This window comes from Medicago truncatula, chromosome 1 (assembly GCF_003473485.1).
Source record: "Medicago truncatula cultivar Jemalong A17 chromosome 1, MtrunA17r5.0-ANR, whole genome shotgun sequence".
NCBI classification, from domain to species: domain Eukaryota; kingdom Viridiplantae; phylum Streptophyta; class Magnoliopsida; order Fabales; family Fabaceae; genus Medicago; species Medicago truncatula.
The window spans coordinates 2,779,756-2,796,084 of record NC_053042.1 but is presented as its reverse complement, the minus strand read 5'-3'; the positions used below and the strand labels follow the sequence as shown (position 1 = coordinate 2,796,084).

The 16,329-nt window shown below is 32.4% G+C and overlaps 1 protein-coding gene across 1 annotated transcript; it reads left to right on the top strand.

Moving 5' to 3' along the window:
- The first annotated feature begins 8,641 nt into the window (after positions 1-8,641).
- On the top strand, positions 8,642-12,804 carry LOC25481940 (homeobox protein knotted-1-like 3). The gene is made up of 5 exons (XM_013610362.3): positions 8,642-9,719; positions 10,666-10,786; positions 11,384-11,580; positions 11,672-11,803; positions 12,002-12,804. Exons 1-5 carry the CDS (start codon positions 9,000-9,002, stop codon positions 12,149-12,151), a joined length of 1,320 nt encoding a protein of 439 aa, XP_013465816.1. The 5' UTR covers positions 8,642-8,999; the 3' UTR covers positions 12,152-12,804.
- The last annotated feature ends 3,525 nt before the right edge of the window (positions 12,805-16,329 follow it).

The following is a 16,329-nucleotide window of genomic DNA, read 5'->3' as shown; positions in this document are numbered from 1 at the left end:
TAAAGCATAAAACAGATGCACTCTTGATTGAATTGAATCATCCTAACTGTTATAACTTAATCATAGTCAAGAAAGACATCATGTAGATGAATAACACGATCACATTTGAGACCAAGGAGTATAGCATGAAGTTCATGATGGAGAGCATAACAAACTTTCAAATTCCAGACAAAGTGATCGATGAAAATCCCATTAGCATTTCTAAAGACCACCACAAATAGATATACTGGTAATCATGTTATGAGTACCATCAACATATCAACATTAACCTTTAAAAAAAACTGGGAAGAGGAGAACAAGCAATGTGAATCATCCTATGTTGATCTTTCATAAAACTAGGGGTTTGAAAAATTTATTTATCAATTATTTTTTTGAAACTTGATATCCGGTCTGAGAACCGACTAATTCGAGGAGTCCAATCCCACCGTCCACTTATGAGGGGGCCATTTAAAGCCATAACATAGCTTTGTATGAACTTAACCCACCACAATTGGTAACAGAGATAATCAAACCTAAGACCTTGAGATGAGCATACTTCAAGGTCTAAAACCAACCACTATACCAACCCCAAATAAATTAATTTATTTATCAATTATAATTAAATTTGCTGGTAAATTTTGTAAAAAGATCATCCAATCAATCTGAGTTTCTTTAGCGAAAATGTGAACGTTCTTGTCACGCCAAAGAGCACCGATTGAAATTCTAAATAAAGTAAACCAATCGACATTTCCTACATCGATATATTTTGAGTTAAGATTTCAATTGAGTCAACATATAAGCACAACTCAGTTGATAGCTGCCAGAACAATGTAGAGACTGGATTTCTAACCTCTGACTTTTCACTTTGACCAAAAAAAATTCCAATTGAGCCATGCATCCGTTCCAATATGTTCAAGAATTTACTCACCAATATTTTTGAAGGTTGATTGTTTTTCGTTACATTTTAAAGGTTGGTTTTTCCATCATAGAAAAAGAATGAAAAATTGACTTTAGAACATCAAGATTATATTATGTAATAAGATGATGGGTATTAAACAAATATAAAATATGAAACTCAGATTAAAATAAATTTTCATATATTAATTTTTCTGGATTTGACTAAGCTCAATATACTAATGGATCAGATTATTGTTGAGTCACTAATCTAAGAGTGGACCATATTATGGATACGTTTATAACTGTCATTTGAGACAGTTGTTCAACTAGGATTTTGGGTCATAAAATCCTAATTATCATATCATACCATGCTCTTTTAAAACCTTCACATTGTTCTGGTCCATGTACAATCGATACCCCTAAAAACTTCTCACTTATGGCTTTTAATTATTTGTTTGTCGAAGTGTCTGCAGATATGTCATCCCCTATGTGGAGTAGCCAACCAACCATTTTCGTCTTCAACCATTCAGCCAACTCTCAGACTGCAAATCTTAAGTCGATACATGTCACTTTTTTTGTTGTCGTGTTATAGACAAGAAAATCCCAACTATGTTTAATAGAAACTAATCTTTGTGTGGAACTTGTGATGCAGATAAAGTGGGTTCATCCATCCCAGCCAAACGTTTTCCATTCGCAAGAAATGGATATCAAATCCCCTAAGTATGTGTCATAGATGAGATGAATTTTTGAACTTTCGAAATTTTTTTTTTTTTTTTGGTCAAGTAGTTTAGTGGCTAGAGCTCACACAATTTAATTGTGGAGAAGTAGGGTGTCCGGGGTTCGAACCCCGGCCCCGGCATATAATATGCAATATCCCTACCAACTAAGCTAAGCTCACGGGGATAACTTTCGAAATATTTAATACACACAATTGTCAATAATATGTAAAATTCGTGTAAAAGGGGAGGCAAATTAATGGGAAGTGCTGTACCAAAAAAAAAATTTAATGAGAAATGCATAAAGGCATGGATTGAGCCGGCGGCTGTAAGAGAAGTCAAAAGACATATTGGTCCCCATGACTTCCACTTGGAATGACCCCACAGGCCTAATTTCGACGCGTGCTTCACCTGGTCCCACAAGTGGTCCTTGCTACTATGTTTCGCCACCTGTCAAAAACTTCTTACTAGTGATGCACATTTGTGGCCCCTCTCAAACTTTACTCCATAGATCCTCCTCTATTATAGTTTACTCTCATATATTTTAACGTATAATTTTGATTTTAAATATTTTTAACAATAAATAAAAAATTTATAAATTTTTTAATATTTTAAAAGTATTTATCGTAATAAATTCAACAACATCTTATGTTTTTTTGAAGGAATTCAACATCTTATATGTTAATTGTTACATTAATTTATTTATATTTATCCGAATTTGAAACCCTACGTTTTCATCTCTTTAACCCTTATCTTAAATTTTTTAGCTACTCAAAACCCCTACTTTATTAGATTTTGTAATTTATGTCAAATAATAAATTTTTCAACTAAATTATTGAACTCAAATTGTTAAAGAATTTCTTTCAAGACAAATTTTCAAAAGAACTCAAATTCGATTTTTGATATAAATAATTATTAATGAAACTTTACATACATTTGACCGAACTTCGATTGCTATTAGGGGTGGAAATAGGCCGAACCGAGCGTTGCTTAAATATGTCAGGCCTAGTTGAAAAAACTAAAGCCTAAACCTGACCTATTAGCCTCTCAAAGGCTTTACTTTAAGTCTGCCCTGATCTTTTTAAACGCTCGCGCTCGCCTATTAGCCTGTTTAAAAGCCTAATTTATACTAATAATTTTAAATATAACATTTGACCTATTTATAAAAAAGCTAATAAACATATACTTTTAAAAGGCAAATAGGTCAATAAAATTTGGTAAAGCACGTGCATCCATTTTCCCTCACTATATATATATATATTGCTTGTGTATCCAATAATAATTTTTTGCAGAGCTAGCACATCCTTTTTGTAGAGGTTAATACACGTGTATTATATAATATAATATATATAATTACGCATATATGGACCGGCATGATCGGCCTAGTAGACTTTTCTTTAAGCATTAGTCTGACCTATTTAAATTAATAAACTATTAAAAAGTTTGAGCCTAGCCTATTTAATAAACGAGCTGGACCGAGCCAAACTTTAAGTAGGCGGGGTCATAGGCCCTTGACGGGCGACCTGATCTATTTCCACCCCTAATTTCTATGGTATTTTTGCGCTATGAACCCGATGATTAACACTTTTTTTAAAAAAAAAAAATTGCAAATATTTTTATTAATTTAAATATATTGACTTCCATCTATCCATAATTATCAAATTGTTTAAAAATAAAAAATTGTCCTAAGACCTAAAAATTTCAATGTAAAAAGTTTTAGGACACTAAGTGTGAAACTTAAATATATAATAACTTCCATTTCTCCATATATATATATATATATATATATATAGATTTTGCTAGAAAACACCTTTTATGAGGCTGTCTTTTAGCAAGTTATAACTAAAAAACTGATAATTACACCTTGAGGTGTGGATTGCTAAAAGACACATTCAAGAATTTTTTCTAACAAAACCCTATATATATATATATATATTGAAATTTGTAGAGCGTCTTAGGGAAACTTTTTTCTATTATTTGTTATATATATAGTGACCCTAAGAATGTTAACTTAAATATATTTATCATTGTTTTTTAAATACATTCTTTATTAATTTATCTTGAAATATAAAAAATTAACATTGAATATATCTATAATAAAAAGTAATTTAATAATAATCACAAATATTTTAAATAGATGTATTACATAGGAAGTACATAGGTTCTATTGTTAGTAGGTTCTATTGAGAAGTACATAGGAAGTACATATTTTTTAATATTCGTGATTTTTGTCGGTACGTTCTATTGAGAATTATCCATTCGTTTCTTTTTAAGTATCGTTTTAGAATAGTAACATTAAATTAAGAAAGTGTATTTTTGTACATTTTCTTCCTATTATACCCTCATTTTAATCGACCAATAAGTTTATATTTTTTGCACACACTTTCTCTTTCAAATAAATTTTATGTGTTGTCTTTCTCTTGTAATAAACAATTGTTAATTACTTTCTTTTTCTTCAACAAATTCTTATTTTTTTTAAACACACTTTCTCTCTCCCACAACAAACAATTATCAATAGTCCAAATATTATACACATATTTTTTAATAATTGTAAAGCAAAATAAAATAAAATAATTTTTAACTGTTTGGTGTATGATACATTAAATAAAAGAAAGATAAAATTCCTCTTTTTTTATTTGGTTGGATTTAGAGTGAGGACATAATGAAGTTATATTATTAAAAATACATAAGTACCCCTTAAAAGTTAGTATTATGGTAATGAAAATTTGGCGTTGTTGCGAAAAATAAAAATCTTACTTTCTTTTTCAAGCTTCACTCGATATTGGAGGAAAACCTTTTTGTGGGTCTATCACTTTTTTGTCAACTTAAAGGGTAAATTTCTTCTAGTCACCAGACTATTTATTAAAAAGAGATATTATAGTTTTGAAATCAATGTTGTTTAAATCATTTTCATATATTTTAAAAAATAATAACATAAATAAATAAGTAGTATAATAGCTTTACAAAGTAAATTTTATTAATTTTCACCAAAAAAAAAAAGTAAATTTTATTAACCATTGAGTATTGATTATTTTTATACATACAAAGTAGAGCTAATAAGTTGAGAATAATGTTGATATTTAAATTTGAAAAGGTAAAATTAAATGCATTTTAAAAACACAAAATGATAGCGAGTTTTTTGTTTTTTGTTTTTATCTTTCTAGTAAAAAAAAAATGTCCTTTGGAGACATCATTGCAAAACTTTCAAAACAATGGAAAACGACAAGCCAATGGAAGATGTTGTCTCTCGGAAGGGGATACTATGGATTAACATTTGTATCATTAGAGGATTTAAAGACAATTTGGGCATTAGGAATAATCAACTTGAAACCTGGGGTTCTTCTCCCATTTGATTGGACTAAGGATTTCAATGCTTCCACGCAACGTCAAACATATGCTTAAGTACAGATAAGATTAATGGAGTTGCCCCAATAATATTGGACGGATCGTACTCTGTGAAATTTGCTACTGCAATTGGGACTCCGTTGATTATTGATAGCACTACAAAAGAACCATGTACTTCGCCATTATGCACGTCTGTTGGTGGATATGGACACTTCCTGTAATATTTTTCATGAGATTATGGTGGAGAGAGAAGGTTTTCCGATTCAGATAGAGGTAGTTTATGAGTGACTACCGGACTTCTGCTCACATTGTAAAACTATTGGGCACAATGTTTCTATTTGTCGCTGCTTGCACTCGCAACAAAGCAGCAAGGATGATAAAAAAAGAATTGACAAGGGAAATAAAGGCAAGAAACTAGAGAAGCCTCGGTGGCAAACCTCCCAGGCCTGGCAAGCAAAAGATAATCCAGTAGGTATAGGTTCATCGAAAGCATTTGAGATGCCAATTGCTCAAAACATCCCCTTCCAGGTCGCAGAAAATATAGCTGCGCAAACTGAATTATCAATAACAGGTGATACACAACCACTTATATATGAAGCACAAACAACCGTAGAATATGAGTAGTTGGGCACAAAAGTTGCACAACAAGTGACAGATGAGACTCATACAATTTTTCATGCACCACCCCCACCCCCTAATCACTGATAAGTCCACCACATCGTTTCATTTTGCGCTACAAAATATTACTGATGAGACTGTGAGAACGAGTAACGATGACCAAATCCCAATTTTGGAATTGGTAACTGTTGATGCTAATATGGAAGCTTCACGCTTAGAAGAAATGGTTTCAAACGATAGCCTAGAAGTCAATGTTGAAGCTCCTACTGGTTCTTCATCGATCACATGCATTTGTCCGATACTTCATAAGAAACTAGATCTTGTTTGCGAATATCTTATTCGAGGTAAAAATGTTGACATTCCTTTTACACCTTATCCGATGAAGAAGCATAAGAAACAACTCTCCAAACTCAATTCTTACAACACTCAATCCAAGGGTGAACCCAAGGGAGGTTGAACTGCACCTTTTATATTGGGGCCTTTTTTCTTTCCTTTTTTTTTCTTTTTTTTCTTTTCTTCTTTTCCTTGTTTTTTGAGGGTTTTGGTATACCCCCCTTGTATGTATATTTTCCCCTTTTTTTATAATATATTATGAGTAGGGAACATAAGATGGGGGTATCTATCACTATTTAGACTCACCTCGATGCTTCACCTATTTCTTGGTTTATCAAATAAATTTTTTCCCTTTGTTATATATATTTTTTATTTTGATGGGTCTATCTTTGTTATGAATGTGGACTATTGGGACACACTGGTGAATTATGTGAGAATTTTTTACCATGCCAACCGACGACGAAATTAACTTTATTCTATTTACTTTTGTCTAATTATTATTAATTTATAAGAGAGATAAACACATTTAAAAGACTATAGTAAGTGGACCCCACAAACTATTAAGTAGATCCCACAAAGCTATCACATGTGTCTATCTCTCTTATAAATTGACAACAAATGAAGGAAAGTAAATGGAGCAAAGTCAAACTCCAGATGATGATACTAGATTGTGGAATAATCTTAGACGAAGTCTTAATTAAAATAGTCATTGATCGGACTTTGTTTATCTTTTGACCCGACTCCAAAATAACAAGTTTTTCTTCTCTTAGGGTTAATACATAAAATAGAAACCAACCCCTCAAAGACATATCATCTCATGAGTGTGTCTAATATGTATACCCATAAAATAGGCAGACTCGATGGATTAAAACGCATAAATGAGTTTGATTGTGCTGATCCACCTGTTAAATGGACTATCAAATGGAGCCCAAACCAAAAATTAATGGTCATTACTTGTTCCACCTTATGAGTTTCTCGCGCGCCCAATTTAGATTCTAAAATCCGAAATGTTTCAACTTGTTTTGGAGGTTTTTATGGGGCATTTATGGTGTTCGGATTCTATAATCCAAATTGCATAGAGCATGGAAGAAACTCATAAGATGAAAAAAGATGTAGTTAAAATTAATAATTATACAGTTGATGGGCTAGTTAAGTATACAGTAATATTATCATTTTATTTCATTTTAAAAAAAATGCAATGTACAGCAAATCTACAATATTTTTTCACACACGCCAAAAAGAATAAATGATACAAATGGTTTCTTTGCAAAACTATATTTACTAAAAAAATGTGTCATTCATGTGAATTCTTGTTTTACAAGGAATGCACAAACAATATGCTAATATGTAAATCAATGCAAATACATACCATATAAATTAACATCCATCAAATAAACCACATGTCTTCTTAAACTTACTAAAGTGATATTTAAAACATTCATCAAATCAACATTCATACACAATATATATCACAAAAACATCAAATATCAATGCAAAAATAAATTATATTTGTCACAACTTACAAAGTGAAACCTTTGAGATAACAAATTGCATTCTTAAATAAAAAAAAGGTCTTGCTAATGATACAAAAATAGAAATAATTGATAAATTTTAAGTAAAAAAAATTACTTTTCAAAGTTTCAATGCATTGAATTCACCATTTTTAAGACAAAATTTCTTCTTTAGACTTACACTTGTTAACAATTTAAAATAGACAACAAAATATATTATAAATTATATAGACAACTTATTAGCTCGAATCTCTTAAACACTTGGTTATGCATACAATTGTATCTCCTCCACTTATAGCAAATTTGCAATTCATAATATAAGGATTCTTGAACAAACAAGAATCCTGAGTAGCTCACGCACACGGTCATTCTTCGCCGAACGAGAGAATAAGAGAGAGATTTATGTTCTAGTTGATCACCCTGACCGATCTATGCAAAATCCATACTCGAGTTACACAAAAAAGTTACGATTTTCCCCTTTTTCGATTCTCTTGTACAATTTAACCAAAGTTAAATTTTAGATTTGGTGGACGAGATTCTTTTTGACAACTCTACTCATATGTAGGCATGGATATTGAGTGGGGAGGAGTTCCACCTTCCCCCACCCCGAATCCAATACACTTTATTGTTACCTTATCTGATCCCCAACAAGGATGAGAAATTGAACCTCATCCTCGTCTCTGAGAGGTTTGGGTATCTTCGTCTCATCCCCATCCTAACAATGAAATGTTCACGATGATTAAAAGTTTAAAAATATTCAACATGTGTATATGTTAATTGTAAACAAGAAAAATGTTCACGGTGATCAAGTTTAAAAATATCTCAAAAAGTAGGATGATACTTAGAGGCTAACATGTTGCATATTAATAATTTTTTACATTTGAAATAGATTGAGGACGAGTTCAGGATGGATAAATATATCCCTCTTACCAACCTCGTATGTGTATTTTAAAATCAAGAAAAACCCAAACTCAATTATAAAAGAGAAAACCCGTTAAATCAGAACGTGTCTGAGACTCGTATCTATGAGCAGGGGTTTTGTTGCTATTTCTCATATACGGTTTGAGGTCTCTTTCTACCCAACCTGCCCTTTTCAATTAATTAAGTAATCAAAGGAATTTTATCTATAATAATTTAATTTGATAAAATACAAAAATGAATATGCTTTTATTTTTGTTACTTATATTATATCCACTTTATACACATCATCACACATACTTTGTTTGGATTTATTTTCCGATCACAGCAACGTCCCTTCTTCCCTCCCTTTCCTTCTCTCTATTCCACACTCTACCCTCCCCTTCTTCTTCATCTTCCATTGTCTTGTCATATATCTTCTCACTCTCTCTCTCTCTCAAAAAATTTTTTTTTTAAAAAAAAACACCCCCTCAATATTTTATCTTCATTTCCTAGTCCCACAATAAAAAAAACATCACAAACTACTTCACCCAAACCAAACCAACAACAACACAAAAACACACTTTCTCTCTTTTGCAACTTCATATCTCTCAAACATCCTTCAACACTATAATAGCTACCTAGTACCCTGTTCTCTAACACACAAACATACACACTTGTTTTGTTTCTTTTGTTAAGTTTTATGGCTTACCAAAACCAACATCTTTCACAAGAGTTACCAATCCAACATTTCACAGACCAAACCAACAACAATAATAACAACTCATTCCGTTCCATATTACCAGACTCACCCGACCCTAACTCCAAACCTGATTCCGACCCTAATAACCAACTCCAAACCACACCTAACTGGCTCAACAACGCAATACTTCGTACCCACTACACCGACAACAACAACAACAACAACAATAACGACGATGTTACCAACAACGTTAACAACGACAGTGACGGTAACGGAGCTTCTAATTTTCTAAACCTTCAACAAACTTCCGACACAGTGCAAACCACCGGTCAATGGCTTGCACGGTCGATTCTCCACCGTCAACATGGTGAAGTAATCGATAACGTCACCATGGCCAGCGAAGTAGAACACGAATTAGCTAATATGAAAAACGACGGTGATAGTGACGGACTTGGAGGAAAGAGTGAGGTGGCGGTTGTTGGAGATGGAGGACTGGTGAACTGGCAGATGGGGAGGTGGAAGGCGGAGATTATGGCACATCCGTTGTATGAACAGTTGTTGTCGGCACATGTGGCGTGTTTGAGGATAGCAACGCCGGTGGATCAGTTACCGAGGATTGATGCACAGTTAGCACAGTCTCAGAATGTGGTGGCCAAATACTCTGCTTTTGGACAGAACATCGGTGCTGGAGTAGATGACAAAGAACTTGACCATTTCATGGTATATTCTCTTTTCTTTTTCAGCCTCAAATTTCTTTGCCATTTATCTCATTCTTCTTTTTCATATAATTACCTTAATATTCCACTATTTTTTTTACAAAAATAAAAATAAAAAATTGTGTTGTGGTTTTGGTTCTTTTGGATTAATTACTAATTTTAATTAATTAAATTTCAATTACTGTAATTTTCTTTTTGATAGAATGATTAATTGTTATTACAGTTGTTTTTGGATTTTTATGGAATTATGTGTGAAATAATTGATTTTGGATTTTTCACTATACTATATAATTCAAAATGAAAATGTAATTTTGAATTGGTTGGTTTTGGGACATTTTTTTATTTCAATGCATTTTTGGATGATTGCTCAAGTGGGAATGAATACTTAATGTGCAGGGTTTGAATTTATGAGAAATCATGGGGTGGAGGATATGCAGTGTTTGAATTCAATTTGTTACTATTTATTTACATTTAATAAAAAAAAAAAATATTTATTTTACAAAGAGATTTTTTGTACAGAGGGGAAAATAGCGCACACACACCCTTTCCAGTTTTTGAATAAACACTCACCCTTATTTGTCTGAGAAATTGCACATACCTTATCTTAGTTCTGTTTTAAATGACACAATCTCCCGTTTCTTGAAAGTTCTAGATTTTTTATTACCAAATAAGTGAGTGGTGTACTTTTGATTTAGAATGGTAAAGTATGAAATTATAGTTGTTGATTAAGAATCCAGTGCCTAAAATGTAATTAACTTTGTGTTAGTATTTTTGTGAAGTAACTTTAAATCAACAGTGAACTATTTTTCATCATAACAATCCATGTATCTTGATTGTGATATGGAATTCTTTTCCACATTTTGTGTTGATGGACAAAATTGGATGACACTTTAGAAGTTTATTATATATGATTCAGCTGCGATCTTGACATTTCCTTCTTGATGTTGCAGTCACACTATGTTTTATTGCTGTGTTCCTTCAAAGAACAATTGCAACAACATGTTCGTGTCCATGCAATGGAAGCTGTAATGGCTTGTTGGGAGATAGAGCAATCCTTACAAAGCCTAACAGGTAAAAACAAAAGAATGTCTTCTTTTACTAATTGCTACTTGTTAGAATTAAAATAAAGCTTTGTTGCATATGATGGAATGAAAATAACTAGGTCCACATTCTCTGTAATCACTTTTTGCCTATATTATGTTCCCTTGATTATGTTGCGGCTTTTAGTAATTCTGTCTGTTTTGGTCTCTTGTAAGATTATACAAGGCCACATGCATTGCAACTTTGCAACAAATAGAATGATGACAATTTCTTGTGTTTGAAGAAAGTATTAAAGGGTTCATGGTGCTTTGGCTTGTTGTCTATATGTTTATCATGTTTTTTGATCTCTAATTGTTCTATTAGCTAACATCGTGTGCGCATATCAAACTGCAAAAGTAAAACATCTTTCAAGAAGACAAGTAGGGGTGGGATTAGACCACACAAGGCTGTGAGGTCCAAGCGTGGCCTACTTTGAAAATCTTTGGCCTGAAGCTGGCCTATTATCTCTTATAGGCCCATTTTTAAGGTTTGATCTGACCTTTTTAAAGGTCTGATGAAGCCTGAAAGTACATTTTAAAGCCTATTTGATAAGTGAAACTGATAATTTTCTCATTGCTGCATGAACAGGAGTTTCACCCGGAGAAGGTACAGGGGCAACAATGTCTGACGATGAAGATGAACAAGTAGACAGTGACGCAAATCTATTTGATGGTAGTTTTGATGGCGGTGCAGATAACATGGGATTTGGCCCTCTTATACCAACGGAGAATGAAAGGTCCCTAATGGAGCGCGTAAGACAAGAGCTTAAGCATGAATTGAAACATGTAAGGGATATTGGTGATTTTTCATCTACCCTTCTTTTTACTAACTATTCCCACATGATTCATCTCCTTTTATTTTTATCATACATTATAGGGTTACAAGGAGAAAATTGTGGACATAAGAGAGGAAATTTTACGCAAGAGACGAGCTGGGAAACTTCCTGGTGACACAACTTCTGTCCTTAAGGCTTGGTGGCAATCACATTCAAAGTGGCCATATCCAACAGTACGTTTAACTTTATATCAAATTCAATTATAGAAATAGCTTGTATATACTTTATATGATAAAATCTAATCGAACAAGCACTTAATTTAGTTATTTATCTCAATGCACAGAAGTCCATGTGTTAGCATCACAGAAAGATTACTACACGATTCCGTTATCTATATTTTTGCTTAACTTAATGAATTATGTGCTTTTCAGGAGGAAGATAAAGCAAGGTTGGTGCAGGAAACTGGTTTGCAACTAAAGCAAATTAATAACTGGTTTATCAATCAAAGGAAGAGGAATTGGCACAGCAATCCTTCAACTTCTACTGTCTTGAAGAGCAAACGCAAAAGGTCTCAAAACTAGTATTTTTATATTTAGGGATAATTGCACCAAACTCCCCTAAGATTAGTGGTTATTACACTAACGCCCTTCTTGTTAAGGAAATCACATTTACCTCTCTTGCTTTGTTATTTTTAGGGAGACTTAGTGAAGGTTATAGTAAAGGGGTGTGTACAATCTATATAGCACAAACACTACAAATTGAAACACTACAAATTGAAGGCTGTGTCTAGTAGTATCTAACTTGTGTCGGTATTTGACATAGACACATATAGTCACATTCAATCACTTCTATTTTCGTAAATTATTTACCAGTGTTTATGTATCAGCATCAATATCGTGTCTGTGTCAATGCTTCATGGTGTGTTATACTTTAAACAAAGAAGCCTGTTGAGAGGTAAAGAGCAGCATCCAAAGTAAAGGATATTGATGTAATTTCAGTAACAAAAGGGATGTCAGTGTAATAAACATTCATCTTAAGAGGTCTAGTGTCATTAGTCTTTTTGTTTTAGGAACTTTCATTAGGAATTGCTATATGCTGAAAACAAATTGGATAAATCTATAGAATTATGAATTTTGTACACATTTTAAATGTTTGTGAATTTTATGTCTGTATAATATTGAGGGGGGTGTAGGTGTACGGTTATATATTGGCTGTACATTTTTCCTTATGATTATATTATACTAATGTTGCTTTTGTTCTTTAAATTGGTATTTGGAATGTATGTAAAGGTGACCAATTTGTTGTAGAAATGGTATATGCTTTTACTTTAAACAAATTAATTTATAAAAAAAAAAAAAACTTAATTAACTGCTGGCTGTTGGAGATAATTAGGAGATAAAATATTAAAGTGATGGTTGTTATGATATGACTTAGAGTTAGATGGATTTATTATGTGATTAGACCCCAAATGGAAATGAAAAGAATCTGATTTTCTTTTTCTTTCTAATGAGCCAAATTAATGATATCTGTCTTTTGTGATCTTTGTCTAATATAGAAAATTTGAGGAGTGAAATTAATGAATACTACGAATATAATATACATATTTGTGCTCAAAATCACAACTACCATGAAACACAATAATTGAATTTGGAACATGTTTGTGTACACTTTTTTTTCAAAATGAAACTACGTGTCTGATTATTGCTTGGAATGAAATGATGGCTCGAATTGAAATAATGTAATTTGTATAAAGTACATGAAAAAAATTGTTAATTATGCAGTTCTTTTTGGCTGCATGCGACACATCACTCTTTTTTTGTGTGAGGAGGAAATAAATACACGTAGGGGTGGTTGCTGTTTAATTTGAATTTGAATTGGTTTTGAGAGAAAATTTTGTATAATTTAAATTAAGTATTGAAATAGCATTCATATTAGCTTTGGACTATTTGAGGGGGCGGTGCAATGTGTGTGGAAAATAATATCTTCAGTATGAAAGAAAATATGATGTGACATTTTCAATACTTAGCCCTTAAACTTAACTAAAATATATTTTTTTTTTAAATGTTTAAAACAAATCCAGTAAAAAAATTACAATTCTTAATTTGGAGTTCATCCAGAGCCAGCATTAGAAAGGCCAATAAAGCAAGAGCTTTGATTGTATGAATAGATACAATGTTTCATAGATATATAAACGTAAATTAAATGCTTTATAGGTCTTTCACATTGTCAAAAATTTATTTTATTGGATTTATAGAGCAATCACATAAGCATAATAAAAATTTACACAACTATAATAGTTTTGCTCATAAAAATTAATGTTAGCATTAAAACAAGAAAGAGAGTGTGTTAGAGATATCACACATTGAAAATGGAACCACGTAAAAAGGCGAGACTCGTGTATGTCTCACCCAATAGGAGACTGAATGTCTGAAAAAATATTAAAAAGAGAGTGTTTTCAGCATTTTTCTTAAAACAATAGACATGAAATTATTTTTAAGTATGAAAATATGTTGAATCCACCCGAGTTCATGATAACTTGTGTTTCTTTTGTTTTAAGTATGAAAAATCATCAGTAATTATTAATATGAACTACTTTTGTTTGTTTTTTTGGATAACTTACTATGAACTTTCTTTGTTAACTTGCGTCTCACTCCTCCTATTTTCCAATCGACATGGTGGTGCAAATCGAGCAGAGGAATTTCCACCACCATCATCAAAATTTAGTTGATAGTTTTCTAAGTCATACTGAAATTGATTTCCAACTTTCTTGTTGGAGACAAATGATGTCTTCAAACCCTCCTTAATTTTGGAGAAGAACCACTTTCCCTGCTTATTTGATTTATTTCCTTGCTTGGTTTCTTCCTTTGATTTTGATAAACTTTCAGCCATGTCAAACTTACGAGTGTGGTTATCATGCATAAAGAATCCTTATGCACCCTGCATAAATCCCAGCCCATTAACCATTTTGTAGTGGAAATGGTTTCTGTGAGTTGTACTCCAAACCCATTTTGCTGTGGAAATGGTTTCTGTGAGTTGTACTCCAAAACCATTAGATGTACTTAATGGTTTTCTTTGATCCAGCAGGGTGCAATTGAAAAAAGAACCGTCGGAAATCAGTACTCTATAAAGGTACGATGAGCTTCGCCGGTGAAATTGGAAACAGAACCGTCGGAAAACAGAATCGCTGGAGAAATTGGAAACAGAACCACCGGAAAACAGGGTGCAATTGGAGAATCGCTGGAGAAATTGAAAAACAGGGTGCGATTGGAAACAGAACCGCCGGAAAACAGAATCGCTGGAGAAATCCGTGCAACCTCGCCGGTGAAATCACATCGCAATCACGTCGCAGTGAACCTGGCCGGATAAATCACGTCGGAGCGGCGAGCAAGGATGAGAATCACGTCGGCGTCGGAGCTACGATGAGCTTCTGCGTGTGTGCGATCAGATTGTGAGAGTGCGAAATCTAATGATTGTGAAATGTTTATGCAGAGTACATAAAGAAATGACTTATGCATAATAACTTTACCCCAAATTTACTAAATTTTCCTTCCATCAATATTTCACAATTGTAAAAATATATTGATAGAAACGTGAAGGTAGATTAATCCTATAAAGTGAATTTCAAATTTGGCAATAGTCAAGTTGTATGTATTTATACTTGTATAAGATTATTTATCATTTAAGACATCATGCATATAATAATCGTTGTCAATAAATTAAACATCATGCTTATTTGAGATCATAATTAGCCTCAATCTAAGAGATATTTAATGTAGTATGAACAATATGTGATAACCTCAATTCCACTATACCACAACCATGATATGAATGTTTTCCACCAACACACCTTCATTGAACACTTCTGCTGTAAATACTATTTGTTCATCATGCATACTCCAAATTCCCCATGTGGTATCCATCCATATGATAAACTTCATTTTAGCACCCTTTTTATGCCAAACCTTTCTAACTCTTGGACAGGAAAAACCACACATCAGCAGAATTTTTATCTTCATCAAGCAACTTCATGTTCCTCCACCATGCTATTAGCTTCATTTAATAAATAATGTATCTAGTCTATATTAAAAATTAGATAAATTTAAATTGAATAAACCTAAAAAATAAAATTTCTCCCGAGACCGGAGGGAGTATTGAATATATTTTCGTACTTCTATTTAACTCCCAATATAATTCCAAGAAACCCTGAAATCCAATATATTAAACATTTCAAGGTTGTTGTCCAAGATAGCATTAAGCATCCAGAAGTGGGAAACTTTACGAGCGTGGGTAGAGAATTAAAGTTTTTTATTTTAATTTGATTTTTATTTTTTATGAGGAGTATGAAATTTGATTACAAAGCATGTGATCAATTTTCAATGGAAGTGTTTCACACAACACTGGCTGCTCATTATTTAGTTAAATATGCTCTTTATAATTCAGATTGCATATACATTGAAAAAATTCTGCTTTGTATTTTTGTAGTCTTAACATTTAATTTATTGTTAGACTTTTATTAATGAAATTGTCTTTAACGACAAAAAATAAAATAAATTTCAACGGAAGTGTTTCCCACAACACAAGCATTTTTGTTTGACAAAATACAATACAACATTAAAAATGATTAATTGCATATTTAGCGAGTTTGGTAAGGATGTCAGGTTAAATATGGGGAAATGCTAACAAGTGTCCCAAGTCTCTTTGGGGCACTTGTTAAGGAATAAAAGGAAATATTATCTTGAAGTAAAAACTTATTTTTTTT

Excerpts from the sequence above, each read along its gene's own strand:
- LOC25481940 (XM_013610362.3), top strand. The coding sequence starts at position 9,000 with ATGGCTTACCAAAACCAACATCTTTCACAAGAGTTACCAATCCAACAT. Across the intron at positions 9,720-10,665 it reads AAGAACTTGACCATTTCATG|TCACACTATGTTTTATTGCT; the intron begins GTATATTCTCTT and ends TTGATGTTGCAG. Across the intron at positions 10,787-11,383 it reads ATCCTTACAAAGCCTAACAG|GAGTTTCACCCGGAGAAGGT; the intron begins GTAAAAACAAAA and ends CTGCATGAACAG.